This window comes from Simochromis diagramma, unplaced genomic scaffold, assembly GCF_900408965.1.
Source record: "Simochromis diagramma unplaced genomic scaffold, fSimDia1.1 OVJJ01000216.1, whole genome shotgun sequence".
Taxonomy (NCBI): Eukaryota; Metazoa; Chordata; class Actinopteri; order Cichliformes; family Cichlidae; genus Simochromis; species Simochromis diagramma.
In genome coordinates this window covers 5964012-5982779 of record NW_024386883.1, presented here as the reverse complement: position 1 = coordinate 5982779, position 18768 = coordinate 5964012, and the positions used below count along the sequence as shown (strand labels likewise).

General features: G+C 39.0%; 1 protein-coding gene across 5 annotated transcripts in view; it reads left to right on the top strand.

Moving 5' to 3' along the window:
- The first annotated feature begins 403 nt into the window (after window positions 1–403).
- b3glctb (beta 3-glucosyltransferase b) overlaps window positions 404–18768 on the top strand; it is a 37241-nt gene continuing 18876 nt past the window's right edge. Inside the window, exons 1-11 of one of the 5 annotated variants that reach the window (XM_040031888.1) lie at window positions 408–660; window positions 1384–1483; window positions 1576–1613; window positions 1706–1733; window positions 1945–2054; window positions 8898–8974; window positions 9083–9194; window positions 9353–9489; window positions 10066–10129; window positions 10801–10917; window positions 13137–13206. In XM_040031888.1, the coding sequence (XP_039887822.1) occupies window positions 1462–1483; window positions 1576–1613; window positions 1706–1733; window positions 1945–2054; window positions 8898–8974; window positions 9083–9194; window positions 9353–9489; window positions 10066–10129; window positions 10801–10917; window positions 13137–13206 (775 nt within the window). In that variant the 5' untranslated portion in view covers window positions 408–660; window positions 1384–1461. Of the gene's footprint in view, window positions 1031–1383; window positions 1484–1575; window positions 1614–1705; window positions 1734–1944; window positions 2055–8897; window positions 8975–9082; window positions 9195–9352; window positions 9490–10065; window positions 10130–10800; window positions 10918–13136; window positions 13207–18768 lie in introns of all 5 variants that reach the window. The other 4 variants (XM_040031887.1, XM_040031890.1, XM_040031889.1 and 1 more) reach the window with 4 other exon arrangements.

The following is an 18768-nucleotide window of genomic DNA, read 5'->3' as shown; positions in this document are numbered from 1 at the left end:
ATTTTTTTTTTACCTGATTTTTGTTTTTAAAAAAAATAAGAGCCACAAATGAGGATATTCATTTAAAATTTTGATAGAACAGTAGCAGTATAATGTCCTCGTAAGTGGATATCAGGCCCTTGTAGAGCAAAATTTAGTATTTTGGTCTAAATACCCCAAAGTGTGATGTCCTAGGATGATAATAATAATAATAATGGTAATAATAAAAATAATAATACAGTGTAATCTACCATCTGCTGTTGTTAATCTGAATGTGTATTTACCTAATTTTAAAACCTGCTGATTTTTTTTAAGTTAATCTTAGATTTTAGGAGGGCATACCTTCATTGGCATGAATAGTACAAAAATTTAGGTTGAATTCCTATTTACTGTGACCAGAGACAATTATTTATATGATTTATATCCCGTTTCTGTAACAAACCGATCCAATACCAGACATCGAAAACCAAACTACTCATTTGCTGTCCGCTAGAGGTCGCTACAGCTCCGCACTAACTGCCACTACATGAAAGCTCACGCCTCCGGTACAGAGATGTAGCAAACCGATTTCTTCAGTTCGCCATGGAAACACGGTGATTGAACCAGTAGCACTAGGAGTCATGTCACACCGTGATATGTTTTACGCATGCAGACTGGTCGCTGTGCTTCTAATTTGTCTCGGTAAGTGAAGTGAAACGTCTGCAGATCCGAGGCAGGGGTGCAGTTAGCTTACCCGCCACACAAAGCTGGACACACTGTGTCAGCAGCCGGAAGTGGCTTTAAGTTCTTTGAAAGTAGTGAAATATAACGTTGTTTAACTCTGCATTAAAAATTATGAACCAAGGTCATTTTTAACCTTGTCAAATTTTAACGTAAAGTCATAATGACATTTGTTCTGTTTTTGTCTTTCTAAAGAAAGTGAGAGATATAGCGCATGGTTTTATTTTTAAAATCAAAAGAGGAAATGGTATTAATGCGCAGGTTTCGTTATCATCCGCTGTGGTTGCTGACAGGTCTGCCGAAGCGTGGGGGGCTGCAAATGAAGCTGAAGGTGTCTTAAAAAACATGCTGATACATGCTGATAATTTCTACACTTTATAATTGTTCTCTTTTATTACCAGAAAAAGTCGTTTTAGTTTAGTTGTATACAACTACCATCCAAATGTCATAGTAAAAATCAAGACCCGTCAAACTAGGCAACAGTTTTCTAATCTTCTCTTGTCTAGTTTTACTGAGCCCGTGTTTAATTGGAGCCTCGGTTTCTTGTTCTTAGCTGACAACAGTGTTACTCGGTGCGGTCTCTGCTTCTGCCGCCCATCTGCTTCAAGGTTGTGTGTTCAGAAAAGCTCTTGTGCATACCTCGATAGTAACAGGTTACGTAATTTACCGTTACCTTTCTATCAGCTCAAAGCAGTCTTGCCATTCTCCTCTGACCTCTGACATGACTTGCTGACTGGATAAACAGTTAAACAGGTGCACCTAATGAAGTGGCCATTGAGTGTAGGTACTGGTTTGATTTAAACTGAAAAATCAAAAAAAGATATTTTTTGTCTGCTCACAAATAATTGTTCAGTTGTCTTTTCTTTCCATACCAAGACGTCTTTGCTGGAGACAAACACACAGGGCCTGATCATGTAAGTACTGCTTTTTAGTTTCTTGTTGTAAATTAATGCTTCGCCACGTGCCTCAGCAATGTGTTTTTGTCAATCTCTCTGACTGTCCACAGGCAGCAGAGCGCAGGAAACACTCTGTCGGTGAGTGAGAGGGCGATCTAACATTTTGTACAACTATTTGGGGAAATAAACAAGTTCTATAGCGCATCTTATAATAATGTATCTAAGAGCTTACTTTGAAATATTGTAGATGAGTTTAAATTCGAACATGAAAGGATGAAAGGATTAGCGCTTCCTCTTTGTTTTCTTAACCAGTCATCAGGATACATATTCCATGCATGTCTTTTCACAGAGCTGGAGGACGTAGTGATAGTGATCCAGAGCCAGAGGAACTCCTACCATGCCCGTCGCAGTGGTCAAAGGAAAGTGGAGATTCTGCAGCAGGCAGCCCGACTTGGGCAGGTAACATCTGCCATGCTTTGTTATAATCTTCCTATTTTCCTGTACACGCTCATACATGTATTGTACAGAAGGCACACTGAGTATAGTCTCCATAAGAAAATATCAACATTCTTCTTATGTTATAAAAATCTGCTATAATCGTTTATGTAAATTCATTTACAGTGATAATGAATAAAGGAAGTTAACCATTTGAAGTCATTTGCAATCATAAGGTGAAGTAATGAGGCGCTACAAGCAGGCTCTACTCATGACAGTGTGGTGGTCAGAGTGCTCGCTTTGATTGGAACCTCTTAGAAGATTAAAAAGAAGACGACTGGACTTCTTTAAGCTTGTGAAGATGTCACTGCTCATCCAAGAGGTTTCTGCAGGTGTTAGAACTACAGAAGAAGCCTCTTGGATGAGTGTCTTGAGAGAGGCAGTGAAGACAAAGGCTATCTCCCGTTACAAAAGCTCTCATCAACCATCAGCCATCTTGAGCTGGTATCAGATGTTGTGGCTTTCTTCAGTTTTTTGGGCTCTTGGCTCGTATTCTAAAGGAACTAACTTCCTGATGTTACTGAAAATCAGCAGCAGCCGACTTCAGAGGGAAATGAATCTCCGTGCCATCATCCTGTATCAACCATCTTCCCAGTGCAGAATGAGATTGACAGCCAAGATGGGTTTTTTTCTTATGCTTACATTTCTCTACAAGTGATTTATTGAAACATGTGCGAGCATACATGGAGATACAGTAGATAAGTCAAAAACAGAGATTGCATGATTCTAATGAGCTTGAAAGTCAATATTTGATACGACCATTTTTATTCTTTAACACAGCCCGATTGGTTCGGGGTCACATCTGTTCACAGGGGGGTTGATAGTGATGGTTGTGTGTCCTTGTGTCCTTGTGTGTGTGTGTGAGTGGTCTGTGTGTGTCTGTATATGTGTAGGTGTGTTTATGTATGGCTCAGCCTGGGTGACCCTTAGCCCCTGTGGGACATGGTTGAGGAGGGTGGCCTTGCCCCTCCCCCGGGATGTAAGTACTTTTGGTTCCAGGGTGCATGGCTTGATGTTTTGCCGTACTTGTTGGCCCACTCCTTTGGAGGTTGTGGTCCAGGGTGGCCTCTTCAGTGCAGTTGGGGGCTCTGCTGAGAGTTGGGCGGTTCTCAGGCATCTGAGACCCTGTTTTTGTCTTTGGTGGCATGGGCTGCCTGCCGTCTCTGGGTCTCTGGGGGCCTTGCTCTTTGGCTCTAAGGGCTCCATCTGGGGCCCACTTCCTTCCTCTGCTGCTATGTGCACACAGTTGTCATCGAGATGTGATCTCGGCTCTTCAGTACTCTGTGGGAGCAGCAGATGCCTGAGTCTCCTGGGTCTTTCTCTGTCTGATGGGGCCGTTATTACCAAAATTGTTAGTTTGTGTATCCATCCATCCAGGTGCTACTTTTTTGTATGTTTATTCTTACAGGTGCAGCACTTGGAGGCCCATCATGCTTTTTCACTTGTGCTCTGTCCTCTTGTCCTTTTCATTTCATCTATTTCCCCTCCCTTTTTTTCTTGCTCTTTTTCTTGTGCTTGTCAACTCTGGCAATGCTGTATTAGACATGCACTCATGTGAGTAATAGTAGAAATGAATAAAGAAAGAAAGAAAAGACAAACACAAACAAAAGGGGGCCTAAAGACTCCAGAGCTCGTCTTGGAAAAGCAAATATGTTTGGCACAACAGTTCATTTAGATCCTGATTCTGATTGCAAAAGCTGCCAGACATCAAGACAGGCTAAAAAAAACTCCAGCCTGAACTGTCTTAGCCAAGCTTTCTTGTAATTTCTTTAAGTAGTCTACAGGAATAGTTCTCCAGGCTTCTTAAAGGACATAGAAAGCTGTTCTTTGGATGTTTGGTGATTCATTAAATCATTAACCTAATTAATAATTAATTAAGTGATTTTAAAATTTGGATTCATCACCCCATCAGATCTGTCGCCACTGATTTTCAGGTCAGGTTTGCATAATTTGGCACACCTCAGCCTTTTCTCCCTGTTTCCTTTCTTTGAAAATGGCTTCTTGGCAGCCACCCTTCCACTCAGACCGTTTCTGTAGAGGCTTCAGTGAACGGTGGATGGATCAAATGTCAAAAGTTGTTTGTTATGTATAGACACAAAACTGTTACATCCCTTCACTTGGGTGCTTATATGCTTGTGTGCAGTATTGAATGACTCAACAAGAAGAAACAAACATTCCTGTGAAAATGGTCAGGTACAAGGTCTGCATTGAAAATGTGTGAAAAAGCAGCCAGTGTCCAAAGAAAGAAAAGCTGGAGAACTATTACTCAAGTCAGTTTAAAAGATTACAAGAGTTTTCTCCTAATTAGATGCTTGTTTTGAAATTTGGGGGCAGGTTCTTACATAAACTTGTCTTGAAATATCCAGGTCAACCTCTAATTAAAAATTGCAATAGTGTATTTTAACTAAAAAGGCAAACAAGGTGGAAAAAAACACCTTACTGCATATGGCATAAAGAGACGCCAGCATACGAGCATGAAAACACCGTCACGTTGATGCAGTACAGCAGAGAGAGCATCATCATTTAGGGCTGCTTTGCTGTTTCTGGGCCTTGGTGATTCAGGTGGACAATTACTCCAAGCAAAGTAAACCTAAACACACACACAGACCGCATTCAACTGCAGATGCTGATGTATTGACTCCATTATGGGTGAGCTTAAGCAGTTCTGTAAAACGCAACAGTCCTCCTGAGCATTGTGCAGGTCTAATCCGCAGATAATTGAAACACAATTTGGAGGTTATTGCTGCCATAGGCGGTCATTAAATACAATGGTTCATTTACTCTTTACACCATAATTTTAAAGCTTTAATGGGTGAATTTTGTCTAATTAGAATACAATTTATTTCTCAGTTTGTTTTTGTATCGATAAGCATCACTGGTGTTAATGGACAAAAACATAAAACCACCTCCACTCTTGCTTAGTTTAAAGTGAGCTACTTTAGTTTCTATGGTGGATTTTTATGGCTGATTCTTATGCCTGTTTTATGATTGCACTTTACTGTGTCAGTAGGACAGGACAGCAATCCTTTAAGTACTTTAGCTTTTATTAGGTGTCAAAAAATGTTAAAACTGATTTATGTTTTGTTGTGGTATTAACATGGCACCAATAGATGTCCTCCTTTCCACAGAGCCTCTGAAGGAAGCCAGGCTCACTGTTTTCATGCAGTAAGCGTTTAATGGTACCTGCCTGCAGGGTATCTCTTAAAAGTAATTTGTTACCAGTGAAATGAGATGACAGGTTTATGGATGTGATGGGGTGCAGTAGATGTAGATGTTTATTTTCCTTTGAGATGAATTGGTACTGTGAAATATGAATCTGATGTTTTCTCTTTACCTGCAGTTTAAATTGAGGAAAAACTGCCTGATTGCAAGAAATGGCAAAAAAATTCAAGCAGCAGGGGCTCTGTGAAAAGATTTCCAAAGCTAAATCGTAAAATCTTCACTTTCACCCTTTTTTTTAAAAGAGCAGATGGTGATCGAAAACTGTAGTGAAGGCGTAAAATAGAAAAGGGCGATGAATGTTGGTGAGTTACTAATGAAATCAATGTTTAAAAACCCCCCCAGAAAAATATGCTTTACTTTTAGTTTTTGGCAAAAACTAAAAGAGTTCCAGCATTGTGATTGGCTGGAGCCATTCTATGTAACATTTAAACATGTTATCCTTTCCCTCGCTCCTGGTACTCTGGCTTCCTCCCAGGTTGATTGGTGATTCTAAATTGGCTGTAAGACATTTGGCCTTTGTGCTGCTTTAACAAGTGAATTTCCTCAGTGCGGCATTAGTAAAGTCTCTATCTCTGTCCTCCTTTACTACATCAATGAATCTTCTTTCTGGCCTTCCTCTTTTCCTACTGCTTGGCACCTCTATCTTTAATGTCTTTGTCCAGTATGTATGCGCTATCCCTCAGCTGCACAGGTCCAAACTAGCTCTACCTATTCTTTGTCTCCATGTGCTGTCTACAAAAACCATCTGCCTTTTGTAGTTTCGTTTCGTAGGTGGGAGAACACACAGGTCCTTAGAAAGGCTTTTCAAGCTTTGTGCATCTCTATAATGTTTCGTCTAAGGTTCAGTCAAAGTAGTTGGAAATGAGACTGTTTGACGGATATGGGTGCAGCACCATGCTTGTAGGAATCTTGTTAATCTGATGACTTTTCATGGATATAATGTCATTTCTTCACAAAAGCTGGAAGGGTGTGATTGGAACTGAAAGCTTTTGATTTGATGCTTATTGTAGCATAAAGACCTTAAAGCGGTTGCGTAATCCTTGTTTAAGGTGACTTTTCTGCTGATGTTGATTTTCACTGACGGCACGGTTTAAATGCTGACTCTGATGTCCTGCCAGCTTGTTGTTTAACTCTCTTGCAGGCTTTTTTCCTGCAGTAATTAATGGTGGTGGTCATAATGTGACTAAAATATCATCAATAGCATCTCAGGTTTTAATTCGCCAGAAAACAGCGCTTCAACTTACAAGTGAGAAAGTTCTTTACTAAAACACACAGCCCACTTGCACGTAGAGCAACATGTCTGAGTGACCTTTATAACAGTTTTGGAAAAGTGTTGTGTCCTTTTTTAGTCAAGAGTGAAATGAGGAGGTGGTTAGCGCTGTCATATGCTCTTTCAGTCTGAAGCCAGCATTGTATGATTGTACAAAATGAAGGAGAGGGGGAATCATTAAACCAAGCTTTGTAAATGGAACATCAGATAATGGCTTTATTCAATATACTGGCAAAGAACATCCGTGTGGTCGAACATAAATTTACAACAGAGTGAAGCATTTTATTTTGGTCATAGGTCATGTTTTGTAGCAGCCGTTCAACTTGCATAAATCAATTTGCACACTTGACATAACTTAATAGCTTGCACACCTCTCTTGCTGCCAGACAGTTAAAGGCCTTTTAGTCTCCTGGTTCTGTAACAACATATGTAACGAGGGTCTTAATCTCTGCACCAGCTTTCACTTCAGTTGATTGGTCCATACATCAGTTATTCCTCCCAATTGCTTCTTTACAACCAATTTAAATAGCTACATGGAAAAGACTTATGACTGTACGAGTCCTCTATTTTCTAGTCTCATTCTGAGCTTGTAATCGCCAAGACTATAGGCTCTATATGAAGTAGCACAAATCCCACTATACTGAAACCTGCTGCAGAGGGTGTCTGCAAGATTGTTTCCTGAACTCTTCTTCACTGAGAACTAAGTTACTGAAGTAATGATTTTTAGGGAGAAAAAAAAGCATTTTTTTGTCTAAAAATTTTTTAATTATCAGAAATAAAGTGTTGATTATATGTCTGATTTTAATTGAAACCATACTAACTTTTTTTAATTTGAAAAATGGACGCAGATTAAATACTTAAGGATTTACTACATAATGTAGTCTTGATGGCGCTCTACCAAAGCTGCAACAGATGTTAGGAGTTCAGTAAAATCAAAACCAGAACCAGTTTATGAATTTGAATAAGAAGCAGCTTCTTCTGGTTATTGAAATTGACTGACATCACATGGTAGCTCCCCCAAATTCTCTACTATGACTCTTTTGAAGCATGGAATAAAACTGGCAAATCCCATAAAGTGACTGGGATGTCCCAAACACTTTTGGAAAGCCATTTTATTGCACTCAAAATCCTGTCAAAACCTATAAATGGAACTTGCTGTTACCTCTCTTTAGGTCAAGTTGTGCCTCTTGTCATATTTCAGATGTCTGTGTTCCCAGATGGTGGAATTTGAGTTACATTTTAATGTCATGAAACATTTTGGCAGGCAGGACTCGGGAATGAGGGATAAAATAAAAGGCAGCTTTATTACTGAGCTTATGAAAACTGTGCGCAAAATGCAAAAAACTCAAAATTAGCAAGATACACACAGGATAACAAGAGGCGAGGGAACAGGTGAGAGCCCAGCTGGGACAGATGACAAGACAGAGGAAGTAGAATTAGGCACAAGATACAAGAAGAAGAATAGACACCAGAATAAAAGAAGAAGAAACAGAACGTGGGAACAGAAACACCAGCTTGACACAAATACAGACGCAGGATGCAGAGACCAGACCGACACCAGGACACAGCTCTGGAAACAGAAAGGGAAAACAAAAGATAAAGATAAGACTCAACCAGAGAAGAAGAACGTAGAATACAAACAGACTGCTGGAGGATATGATGATGACAAAGGAAAAATAGGAATCTTACAAACATTACAAAAGAGCCAAAGTAAGAAACAAATGAGACACAAAACAAAACCAAATCTTGAACTCAGAAAAAAACTCAAAAAATAACATTTAAGGTAAATATATCAAAGAAACATCCAAAAACGACTCCAACAGAGCTGCAGGGTAGGTCACTAGAACTTTTCCAGTAAATAAATAAAAAGTTTAAATATCCATTCTGTAACATAAGTTTGAAGTTGACATACAGTACTGATGAATCACTATGTTTTAAAGAAAAATGCTAGCTAATATAACAAAGCAATGGGCTTCAACGTATTGTTCTTGATTGATTTAAATCTGCATTCATTAAAGTTTAGGTGTTTGAAATAGAAATTTAGTCCACATTTGCATTTATTTACACCTTTGTAGTTCTGGTGTTTTGTGTGTTTGTCTGTTGTAAGACTACGGTCATCATATGTATGCGAAATATGTTATTTGATGTATTGGTACTACCCGTACTAGTAAACTATGGGACATAGTGGGGACATAAGATGCTTATGCAGAGAAACTGAAATCATCATAAATGAATCATTAAAATGCTTCTGTAGGGGTTCAGCTCAGTGTTTTTCATGTGACTGCAGGATGATTCAGCTCTTATGTGTCATGCAGGGAGTTCCAGTGATTGTTCTTCTCCATGAGCTGTCACAGTATGAAGGGGACTGGAGTATCCTCCCTGCACTTCCTCGGTGAGTGTTGAGCACTCAAATGAAGATGAGTAACTTATTAAAATTACGTTGCATGACAGTTTATTTAACCTTGATGGTTTGGCGTTGTTAAGTTGTCAATCTTCTCAGGCTCTTTGTCAAATATGGACATTCAGCTTCCTGGTTGTTCTTCATAGAGGAGGAAACCAAAGTCACACTGTCTGCTCTGCTGGAGGTCCTCAACAGGTATCCAGCTCAAGAGGTGAGATACACACACACACACACACACACACACACACACACACACACACACACACACACACACACACACACACACACAAGCACCTCAATAACAGTAGTGACTGTGCACTCAATTGCTATGCGTAAAATGATGATCATGGTGATCTTTTTGCAATACAGGAGTGGTTTTTGGGTAAGCGTCTCCATGACAACGAGGCCTCCATCATTCACCACTATGCCTTCTCTGAGGACCCCAGTTCCTTCAGTTACCCTGACACCACAGCAGGCTGGGCTCTCAGTGCGCCGCTGCTCAAGAGGTGAGCGTAAAGATTAAAGTGAGTCCCTGTGTGGCTCTCCTCTCTTCTTTTACACATTTAGCAGACCTTTATAAGCTTTCTAATAAGACATCTGTTAATTGTAAAGACTAAGCTAAATTCAGCCAATAAAAATAAGGACCTACAAGAGTGAGGGAGACAGTTTACAGTAACAAAAACAAAAAAGAAAAGATGAGAAAGAAAAGGCGCGGCTAAAAATAAATCTTTTAAAAAAGAAATGTTCCCAGAATGACTTTTAATGCAGCACTTATTTTTGTCCCACTAAGAAAAAAGTTATCAGCTGCAATCTTAACCATTACCTGTTGTTTCACTCACAGTGTAAAATACATCTTATATATTTTATATTAGGATTTGTTGCAGGCCCTTACTTTGTCCACTGTCTCTTTCTACCTTTAAAATCGCCTACCCTTCAAGCTTGACTTCTGATTGGCTGCTTTCCTGCAAAATAATAACTGAGTAACTTTCAGTCATTGTTGTTAATTTCATTATATAATATGGGAACCTGCTCGTTTCATCTGTGCTTTGTTACCTTCTTTCTTCAACCTTCATGTGTTTCAGACTCACAGAGCGGATACGGTCTGAGAATCTCAAGTCAGATTTTACAATCGACCTGAAGCATGAGGTACTTTGTCACTTTCACTTTTTGGAGCGTTTAAATCAATTATAACCAAACAAAAACTGGTTCAGTTCAACTTTGTGCTTCTTCTTCTGTGAAAATTGAAATCAGTGTCTTTCAGTCTACGAGCTGAGCTAAAGTACATTATAACAGCATTTCTTCCCCGTAGCTTTCGATCTTCAGCTTTGGTAGATCGCTCATTATTTTTCAACACATCACTGGAGCAGTTAGCATTTACAGTCCTGTGAAAAACTTAAGTACACCCCTACTGCTTCCATAGGAATTAAGAGGGTAAGTAGCAACCAGGTGCAGCTGAAATGCACTTTATTTTATAATCATCAGCAAGTTTGAGCACCTTTAAAAAAGCAGAAGTTTTGGTGGTTTGCTGCTCTGAGCATTCAGGTGTGTGTTAACACAATATCACAGTCTTCCAGGTCAGACCAAACAATGCTGACAGAGAAAGTAGTGGAAGTAAAAACACGTTTAAAGTTTAAAGGACCTGGATTAGCTGTTGTTAATATCTGAGACCAGACTGGAATTTATCTTTACTGTTTCCTTATTTGACTTTTTTTTTGCGCCTTTTTACTTTTTTGTCAAGTTTACCATCACTAATTTGAATATAGTGACAAAACACTTTAACCTTTGAATTTGTCTTCATGCATGTTCTGTTTTTCTAGATTGCTTTGTTTATTTGGGAGGAAGGACATGGCCCAAAGCTGACAGCAGTTCCAGAGTTTTGCACAGAGCCGAGAGACGGCTGTGCTACCGCGTTTACAACCTACCTGCCCGACTGCGTATGTAACAGCTTCACTCTGTCTAGTTATTCTAGATATAACTTGCATTTCAGTTCTTCTCATTTTGTGTGAACTTTGGTGTAAAACCAAATCTGTTATGACAGCTACCTGTAGATTTTTTTTTCTAAGTCAACAATAGTTGTTTTTGACTCACGTATGCGGCAAGACTGTTTTATTATCGCTAACATCTTGGCAATAATACGTAACGTTCATTGTTTACTCACCAAACTCAATGAAATTTTGAGATATTCCTCTTATTTAGTTTAAATTGTCAAATATGAGCACAGGAAAAACTGGCTAAACGCGTTAGACCTTTTTCCAGTGTGCAGTAATCCATCACTTTAAGTCGCAACAAATTACAGCTGAGCCAAGGCTGGACTGGGACAAAAAATCGGCCCGGGCATTTTGACTAGAGACCGGCCCACCAGGATAAAGAGTGAAAATGTGACGTCATTCAGGGGTAAAACCGCAAAGGATTCTGGGAACTTGTGGCAAGAGGTACTAGCGAACTCCGTTACACAGCGATAAAAAGAAACCCAAAAAATGGCAAGAAGCTGTTGTATTATTAACTGCAATAGCCGGTCGCATGACAGCCACGGGAAGCAGACGGGTAAAGAGATCGTTTTTTTTAATCGGATTACGTCGTTGAAGAGAAATTTAAGCCATGTTTCCGAAGTAAGAGCCGACGGATGGTCTGGATATACCAAATATAACGTCTCAGAACACTCCAGCTCACAGGTTAGTCTGCTCCAAGCATTCCCACAAAGTTCAGAGTTTTGTAGTAGTTAATACGTCATTTTTCTTAACATAATTGGTGATATAGGTTACAAGCAAGTCTGGCGCTGAACAGAAATTGTCGCGCTATGCTCCTTTGTTTATTGTGCATAAATAGTGAATTGTCCTGACACAATATTGTGTTTCGCTTCTGTTATTATGGTACATTGACAAAAACATATACTTTTATTCACAGGATAAAACAGTTGCTTTGTATCACTAATTGTCCAGTGCGATTACAACATACAATATTATTGTCACTGCTACATTTCTGTAATAAACCAGAAATTATTTCCACTACTAATTAATTACCGTTGAGTTCAAAGGTTATATTAATAAACTGTTAACGAATGTGTATTTATGAAGACGATTTGTGAGACTGGTAAACTTACCTTTGTTTGTACGATGGTCTTTCGTTCTACACGGTGCATTTCAAGGTCCTGTACCCATCCGTCGGTAAACTGTACCTGGGCTTGTTGCAGTGACCTGAAGTTACTAAACTTCATGAGTGCATGAACTCACTCCAAGAAGCGTATAATTATAAATCTGAGCGTGGTGAAAGTTGGGCAGCACGCTAACGTCTTTTGTCCACTCTGTGTGCTCGTAAGGGTCTGACCCTTTCACTCCTTTGATTTTTCCTCGTATCTTTTCTTTGTCTTTTCGTCGAGTCTGTCTTTGTACGGACCGGCATTGTTCTCCTTTTGTTTTATACATTCCTTTTTTGTGCGGCAAAGAAAAAACAAGAAGGTATTGGAACCGGAGAATGAACGTTTAGCGGTGCTGCAAATGCTTGCATTTGATGCGGTACTTGGATTGTTTTGCCACTAGTTCCCGGCATGCAATGCGCGAAAATCACGTGATTGCTAAACAAGGGGGAGGGTAAATCCGTCTCCTCGGCTGTAATTGGTCCAGCCCAGAGTCGATCATGACCAATTACCCAATCCAACACCTTTCATTATATATACCCTTCCTAAAAAAAAAATCCATCGGCCCATAAAAACAAAAAAATCGCCAGCGGCCCACCGGGCATATGCCCGGTATGCCCGATGGCCAGTCCAGCTATGAGCTGAGCTGTCCATATTAGTTAGACTGAAGTCAGCCCTTTATGCCACTGCCAAAGTCTGCTGTACGGGAATGCAAACAGAAAAGTTCTGTGAGCAAGTGAGCTGATTTAATCTGAAGGGTTAATGGAAATCAAGTGCACAGCTACCTGCACTGAATGCTTTAAAAACTATTTGAACAGATCGAGTATAAATCTCTGCCACATGATTTTTATACATCTGAAACATAAGACGAGTTGAGCATATGCAATATTATGTAGACATTACATGTATTGCTGATATGAAACACATATTCTGAAGCACATTTTTTTACCCATTGATGGCTACAGTGCTTTTTTTCCCCCAATGAAGGCAGACACTTTTTCTCTTTCTCTCTTATTTTAGGGGCATCCAGTGTCGAAGAATGATGTATTTGTTGCTGTGAAAACTTGCCAAAAGTTCCACTCAGATCGAGGTGTGTGTACAATTTCTGACAAATTAACAATACTTTGTTCTGCAGAGGTGTAAGTAGGTAACAAGATCCATCATGTCAGTAAGCACATCGATACTAATTCAAAATTTGTTAATCTAAATTAATTATTTAACATTCAATACATTTGGTTATCTAAAATATATCTTCTAGCTACAGCTCTAGCTATCTCAAATAATAGAAAGAACCTTAAAGTATAAGTATACATAAATATACCTCCGGCGTAAATGTGCCTGTCAACGAATTGTCATGTAAAAAAGCACATTGTGTTTCAATTTTAAGGATTTACATATCAGTGAAACTAAAGAAAACATCTGGTCTTTTATAGGTTCTGCATGTTGCTATCTGTGTCTTTATGTATTTATCATTTATTTATTTAATATTTCCATCAAATTAAAAGGTTAAAGTGTTGATAATCAAATGCGCTTGATTAACTGAAGTATGAGCGACTCTATAACATGGCTTCAGTTAAACATGTTCAGTCTTTTTATAATTGTACTGCTGTTAACTTTAACATTTAACAAGTACGGCTTGTGCAGAATTGTTCTTTTCTCTAAAAAGAACATGGTGCTATGACTTAGGTTTGCAAAGTGGCATCTGAACAAAGCACAAGACTTATAGAACAGTAGGCCTCATTCATTAATGTGCATGGAATCGTTCTTATTCTTACCTTGTTCACAAGAAATGTGTTTGCATGAAGATTCACTAACAGATTCATTACATGTGCGCAATGGCCAATTTTGTTCTTACCACACTACACGTGTTGCAGGCTGCAACTGCAGGCTTCTGTTTGTCGCCCCCAATCTGCATACCGTATGCTTAACATCATGTAATAGAGATTGAGTCCCAAAAGGTTGATTCTGTTCATCTGGACGTAGCATTTTCAGTGGGAGAAATGTTTTTTCACTCAGCCACTGAATGAACAATGGGCTGGGAGTTCCTTGATCATTAATATGGAAATTGTCATGAACATTGGTCAATAGCCACTGATCAATGGCCATGAGTACCATTCACAAAGAGTTGGGGCATGGCTGCAATGACAGATTTAGCCTTAGGCCTCCTCCTCGATTCAGGGATGGTCTTTCACTTTTCATGTAACAGCCCATCGTTCATTCAGTTATTGTGCAAATGTGCTGTTTATAAGGTTGGGGAAACCTGCAGTCAGCTGAGACTGAAGAAGGATGAGTGACGAAACGTTTCTCCCACTGAAAACGCTACGTCATCAACTACGAATCAGCCTTTTGGGATTTACTCACCTGGATAATTGAGCATGCATCGAGACAATAGAGACTGAGGTGTAAGTAAAGAGACTGGCTTGCCAAACTAATGTTAAAAAGAAACATGAGAAAGTTTCCTGAAGAAACTTAAATAAAAGTGTCGGAGAAGGAAGCGCAGGAATCCACAGGAGTTATGAGAGGTTTAAACAAACAAGTAAATGAAGGAGGAAAAAAACCTGAGCGATGCTCTGGCTGAATATCGATACACTCGCTGTGGTAATATGTGGCTCGTAAAGTACGAACAGTTTCAGGTAACCAATAAATTGATGAATCACTGATCTTTTTGTGGGAAATGTTTACACACATTTACGCACAGGTTTGTGTGTATGCACCTGTTAAAAATTAGGCACACTGAGCTGACAGTGAACTTCTCTGTATACCCAAACACTCTAGAGTCAGATGTTGTGTCTAACAAATAGTTTTACTGCCTGAAAATTAAATAAGTGGGAAAAGTGGAGCAAAACCCACAACAATCTCAGAATCTTTTAAAGTCATACAGCAAAATTTAAATTATAGTTACTAAAAGTGGTTCTGCAAGTCATAGAATCACGATTTGTACATAGTTTCTCTTTTAGTTTAGTTTTTGTGTTTGTCTTATTCATCTGAGGTTCTCTTTTATTAATTTTGAGACCAGGCAAAGATCGAATTATTTATTTATCTATTTATTTATTTATTTATTTATTTTTTCATCGTGTTCTGAGATTTAAAACATTAAAAGAGGGAATACTTTTTTTAATGACTGTTCTTCATTGCCTTTAATAATTATACTTTTACAACATTTTGTCCACTGTGATCATTTTAAAAACAAGTGATTGTACGGTGGCTGGGAAGTGCAAAGCGCAACAAATTAAAAAACCGCAACAAATTAAAAATCCTTGACGGAAAGGGATTGTCTGAAATACCGGAAGTGACACAACGATTAGCCTAATAGGGCTTTTTGGGGAGTGATGTCACGAGAGGGGGCGTGACCAGGATTTTTGGTTGAGGCGCCATGTTTCTGGGCCAAACAAAGCGCTAGCGAAAGAGGAGCGAAAGTACACGGATAACACCAGCTATGGTTCGTACTTGCTGTGCGGTCGGTAGTAAAGTTAGATCGCACGACCGGCAAGGGAATAAAGTTGAAAATGGTTTATCTTTTCATTCTTTCCCCACCTGGAAGCAACATGAGGCAGCTCATGTATCGGATGTTACCAAAAGAAGACGTCTAGTCTGGATAGCAGCTGTGAGACCAGCTGATATCCAGTTCTCTTCCATCTCCAAATATCTGTTGGTGTGCTCCAGACATTTTCATTCCGGTAAGTTATAGATATGTTCATATCACTCTTTATCCGGTCTTTTAAGTCTGACATCACTAGCCGTGTCTTGGCTCAAACTCCGCTGCAGGTCCATAAATCACACGATCACTGTGGCATCACTGAGTGTTGAAAAACTATCTAAAGTCTTTCATCTGTAATAAAATGATCAGCGTTCTGCTCTACCATGTGTAACAATTGAGTTTATCATCCAGGCATCCATGAAAACGAAATTAGCAGGAAGTTAGCTCGCTAGATTCCATCTAAATACAATATAGCATGTCCTAACTGAGGGATTTTGGAAACAAATTCAAACGTACAGCTCTGCTATCACTTCCAACATAAATGAAGACAGAAAACTAAACAGCAGTGACGTTTGTAGGGTACTGTGAGTAAAATGCGTTTGATTTCCCCCCGAACATTCAAATTAGTGCAATCATAAATTCATTCATGAGGGACAAATTACAGTGAGAGCATGTGGAGGCTCTGGCTATGTTCACACTGCATGCGAAAGCGCATCAAATCGGACTTTTTTGACCGTATGCGACCCATATCCAATCATGGTACGACAGTGTAAAAACAGCACAAATCCAATATTTTCAAATCCGATCTGGGTCACTTTCGTATGTGGTACTGAATCCGATACATATCTGATGTTTTAGAAAGCAACTGCTGTTTGAATGGTCATGTCGCATTAAATCCGTCTTTTATGTCACTGACACGAAACATATGCCAATTATCAGCGCTGGAGAAGCGTCCGAGAAGACATTGAGAACACATGAGCGCTTCGTGTCCATCCCGTGTAGATGTTAGTGAAACTGTTGGGAAGACAACATGAACATTTTATTTATACTGTATAATCTGCAGATTCTGACAGAAATCTGCATATCCTTTGAAGCACCGCTCCTCTCTAAAATGGCAATAAGGATAATTATTAGGCCATATGTAAATAACAAAATAACTTAAAGAAAAGTCTGAAACAAGTCTTTATATTAAGGGCCATCAGTCAAACAATACTGTTTGGTCTGGGTCTAAACAAAGCGTGTTGTGTGTGACATTTGCTTTTGCATATGTGGGCCACTTTGAGGGTTCACAAAGGAGCGCGTTTGCTGTCACATTTTATTTGTAGTGTGAACAAGCAGACAAAAAAATCGGAATTGAGCATTAAGACCTGCAGTGTGAACGTAGCCATAGTGAGTTCAGTCCATTGATGTGACATTGTCCTGAAGGATTTAGTTATTCTCAGTGGTTAAAGAAATTGCAATTATTTATTCATGTTTATTAGAAATAATCCTAATTACATATCTTGCTTCCGTGTTTGTGTCCTGTGTCACAAAAAATACATTTTTTACTATAATACATTGATTAATGACCTGCAGAATCTCCTTATCATATTACGTGTCCATAATTGTCACCTAAAGTCAAACTTTATGCTTTCTCCATAAAGTGATTACATACTTTAGTTTCATTTTCTGAAGGCAGGTTTCTGAAAGAGAACAGGCAGATTTGGAATATAACATGTAGCGTTCTATAGATGGATACATAAAAAAATGGAAAATTACATGTATGTGCTAACTTTCTAAACACTTTGTTACATTTATGATAAATGGATTTGAAAGTAGATAAAACACATTTATGTTGGCCTTGGCTCATTAGAGTCTTTGTCTTTAAATTAACTTGTAACTTGTATGTTTCAGGTACTGCATTCTCAAAGACTGAATGAACCAGCATTGCAGCCATGGGTCATTGTGAGCATCACAGGGAAGGTTGAAGCCGCCCACTGCACCTGTATGGCCGGAGTCATGGAGACCTGCAGCCATGTCGCTGTTCTTCTTTTTAAAGTAGAAGCAACAATGCGGATCTGTGGCACAAGGGCTGTTACAGATGAACCTGCATACTGGGTTTTGCTGGGTAATATGACCAAGATACAGCCAGAGGTTGGCCATAAGATAGACTTCTCCTCTTCAGCTGCCCAAAAACGGCTCTGGATCAAAACATAAACAGACCATACGTATTGAAAGGTAAAAGGAGCCGTCCTCAAAAAAGAAAAATCCCACCTGCTACTGTGGAGGAGTTGTCACTGCTATTGGATACTTTACTGGAGCACAGTAAAGCTGTGGGTTGTGGGAATGACCCATAATGTTTTATATAGGGGTCTAGATTTATGCCTGAAGTGCACTGCCATGTAAATAATTTGCATTTACTGAATATGTACTGACTGAGTACCACTGTTCAAAAGTTCAATAAAGAAACAAACTAATTTTTGCCTCTTTTTTTATTATAGAACATCACATCAGTTACAATGTAGAATCCATGTCATTTATAGTTTATAAAAGACAAAATGTTTACACAAAATCATGACGGCATTTACACGATATCACCCACTACTAACACTACTTAAATTGAAGTAATTGATAGCGGTAATTTTTCAGAAGATAATTTACTATCTGTACAGCACAAGACTTAAGAATATTTAACAGGAGCAAGTTTCATTTTCCCCTGGTTTTACTACCACACTGTTCATCAAAACGGCAGCAAACCTTCACCGTCTTATCCAGAAGGGTCACCTCTTCACCCTCACATGGAAGAAGTAATCTGATTGGCATGGTGGTATGTTTGAAGCAGGTCCCTTGTGTAGCGCTGGAACCCAGTCACGATGTTTCATCCATTTCATTGGTTTGCTGCAATAATGCCAAATAATTAGCAAGTCTATAAATAGCACGTAGTTCTGCAAAATCACTCATTAGGATGTTTTTTTTTTTTCTAATTTGCTATGACTTCAGAGTGCATCGAAAAGAAAACTAATAGGCTATCTGGTCTTTAAGTGATGGCGTGACAAATCCTGCTTCCAGGCCTAAAGTAGTCTGCGTTTAATATGGGTTTTGTGTTGTTAACATGTTTAATGTTTTGTATTGTCTTCTATTTAATCTCAAAAAACTCCTAAAAACAGCAAGTGATCACTGTTGGCCTCCCACTGC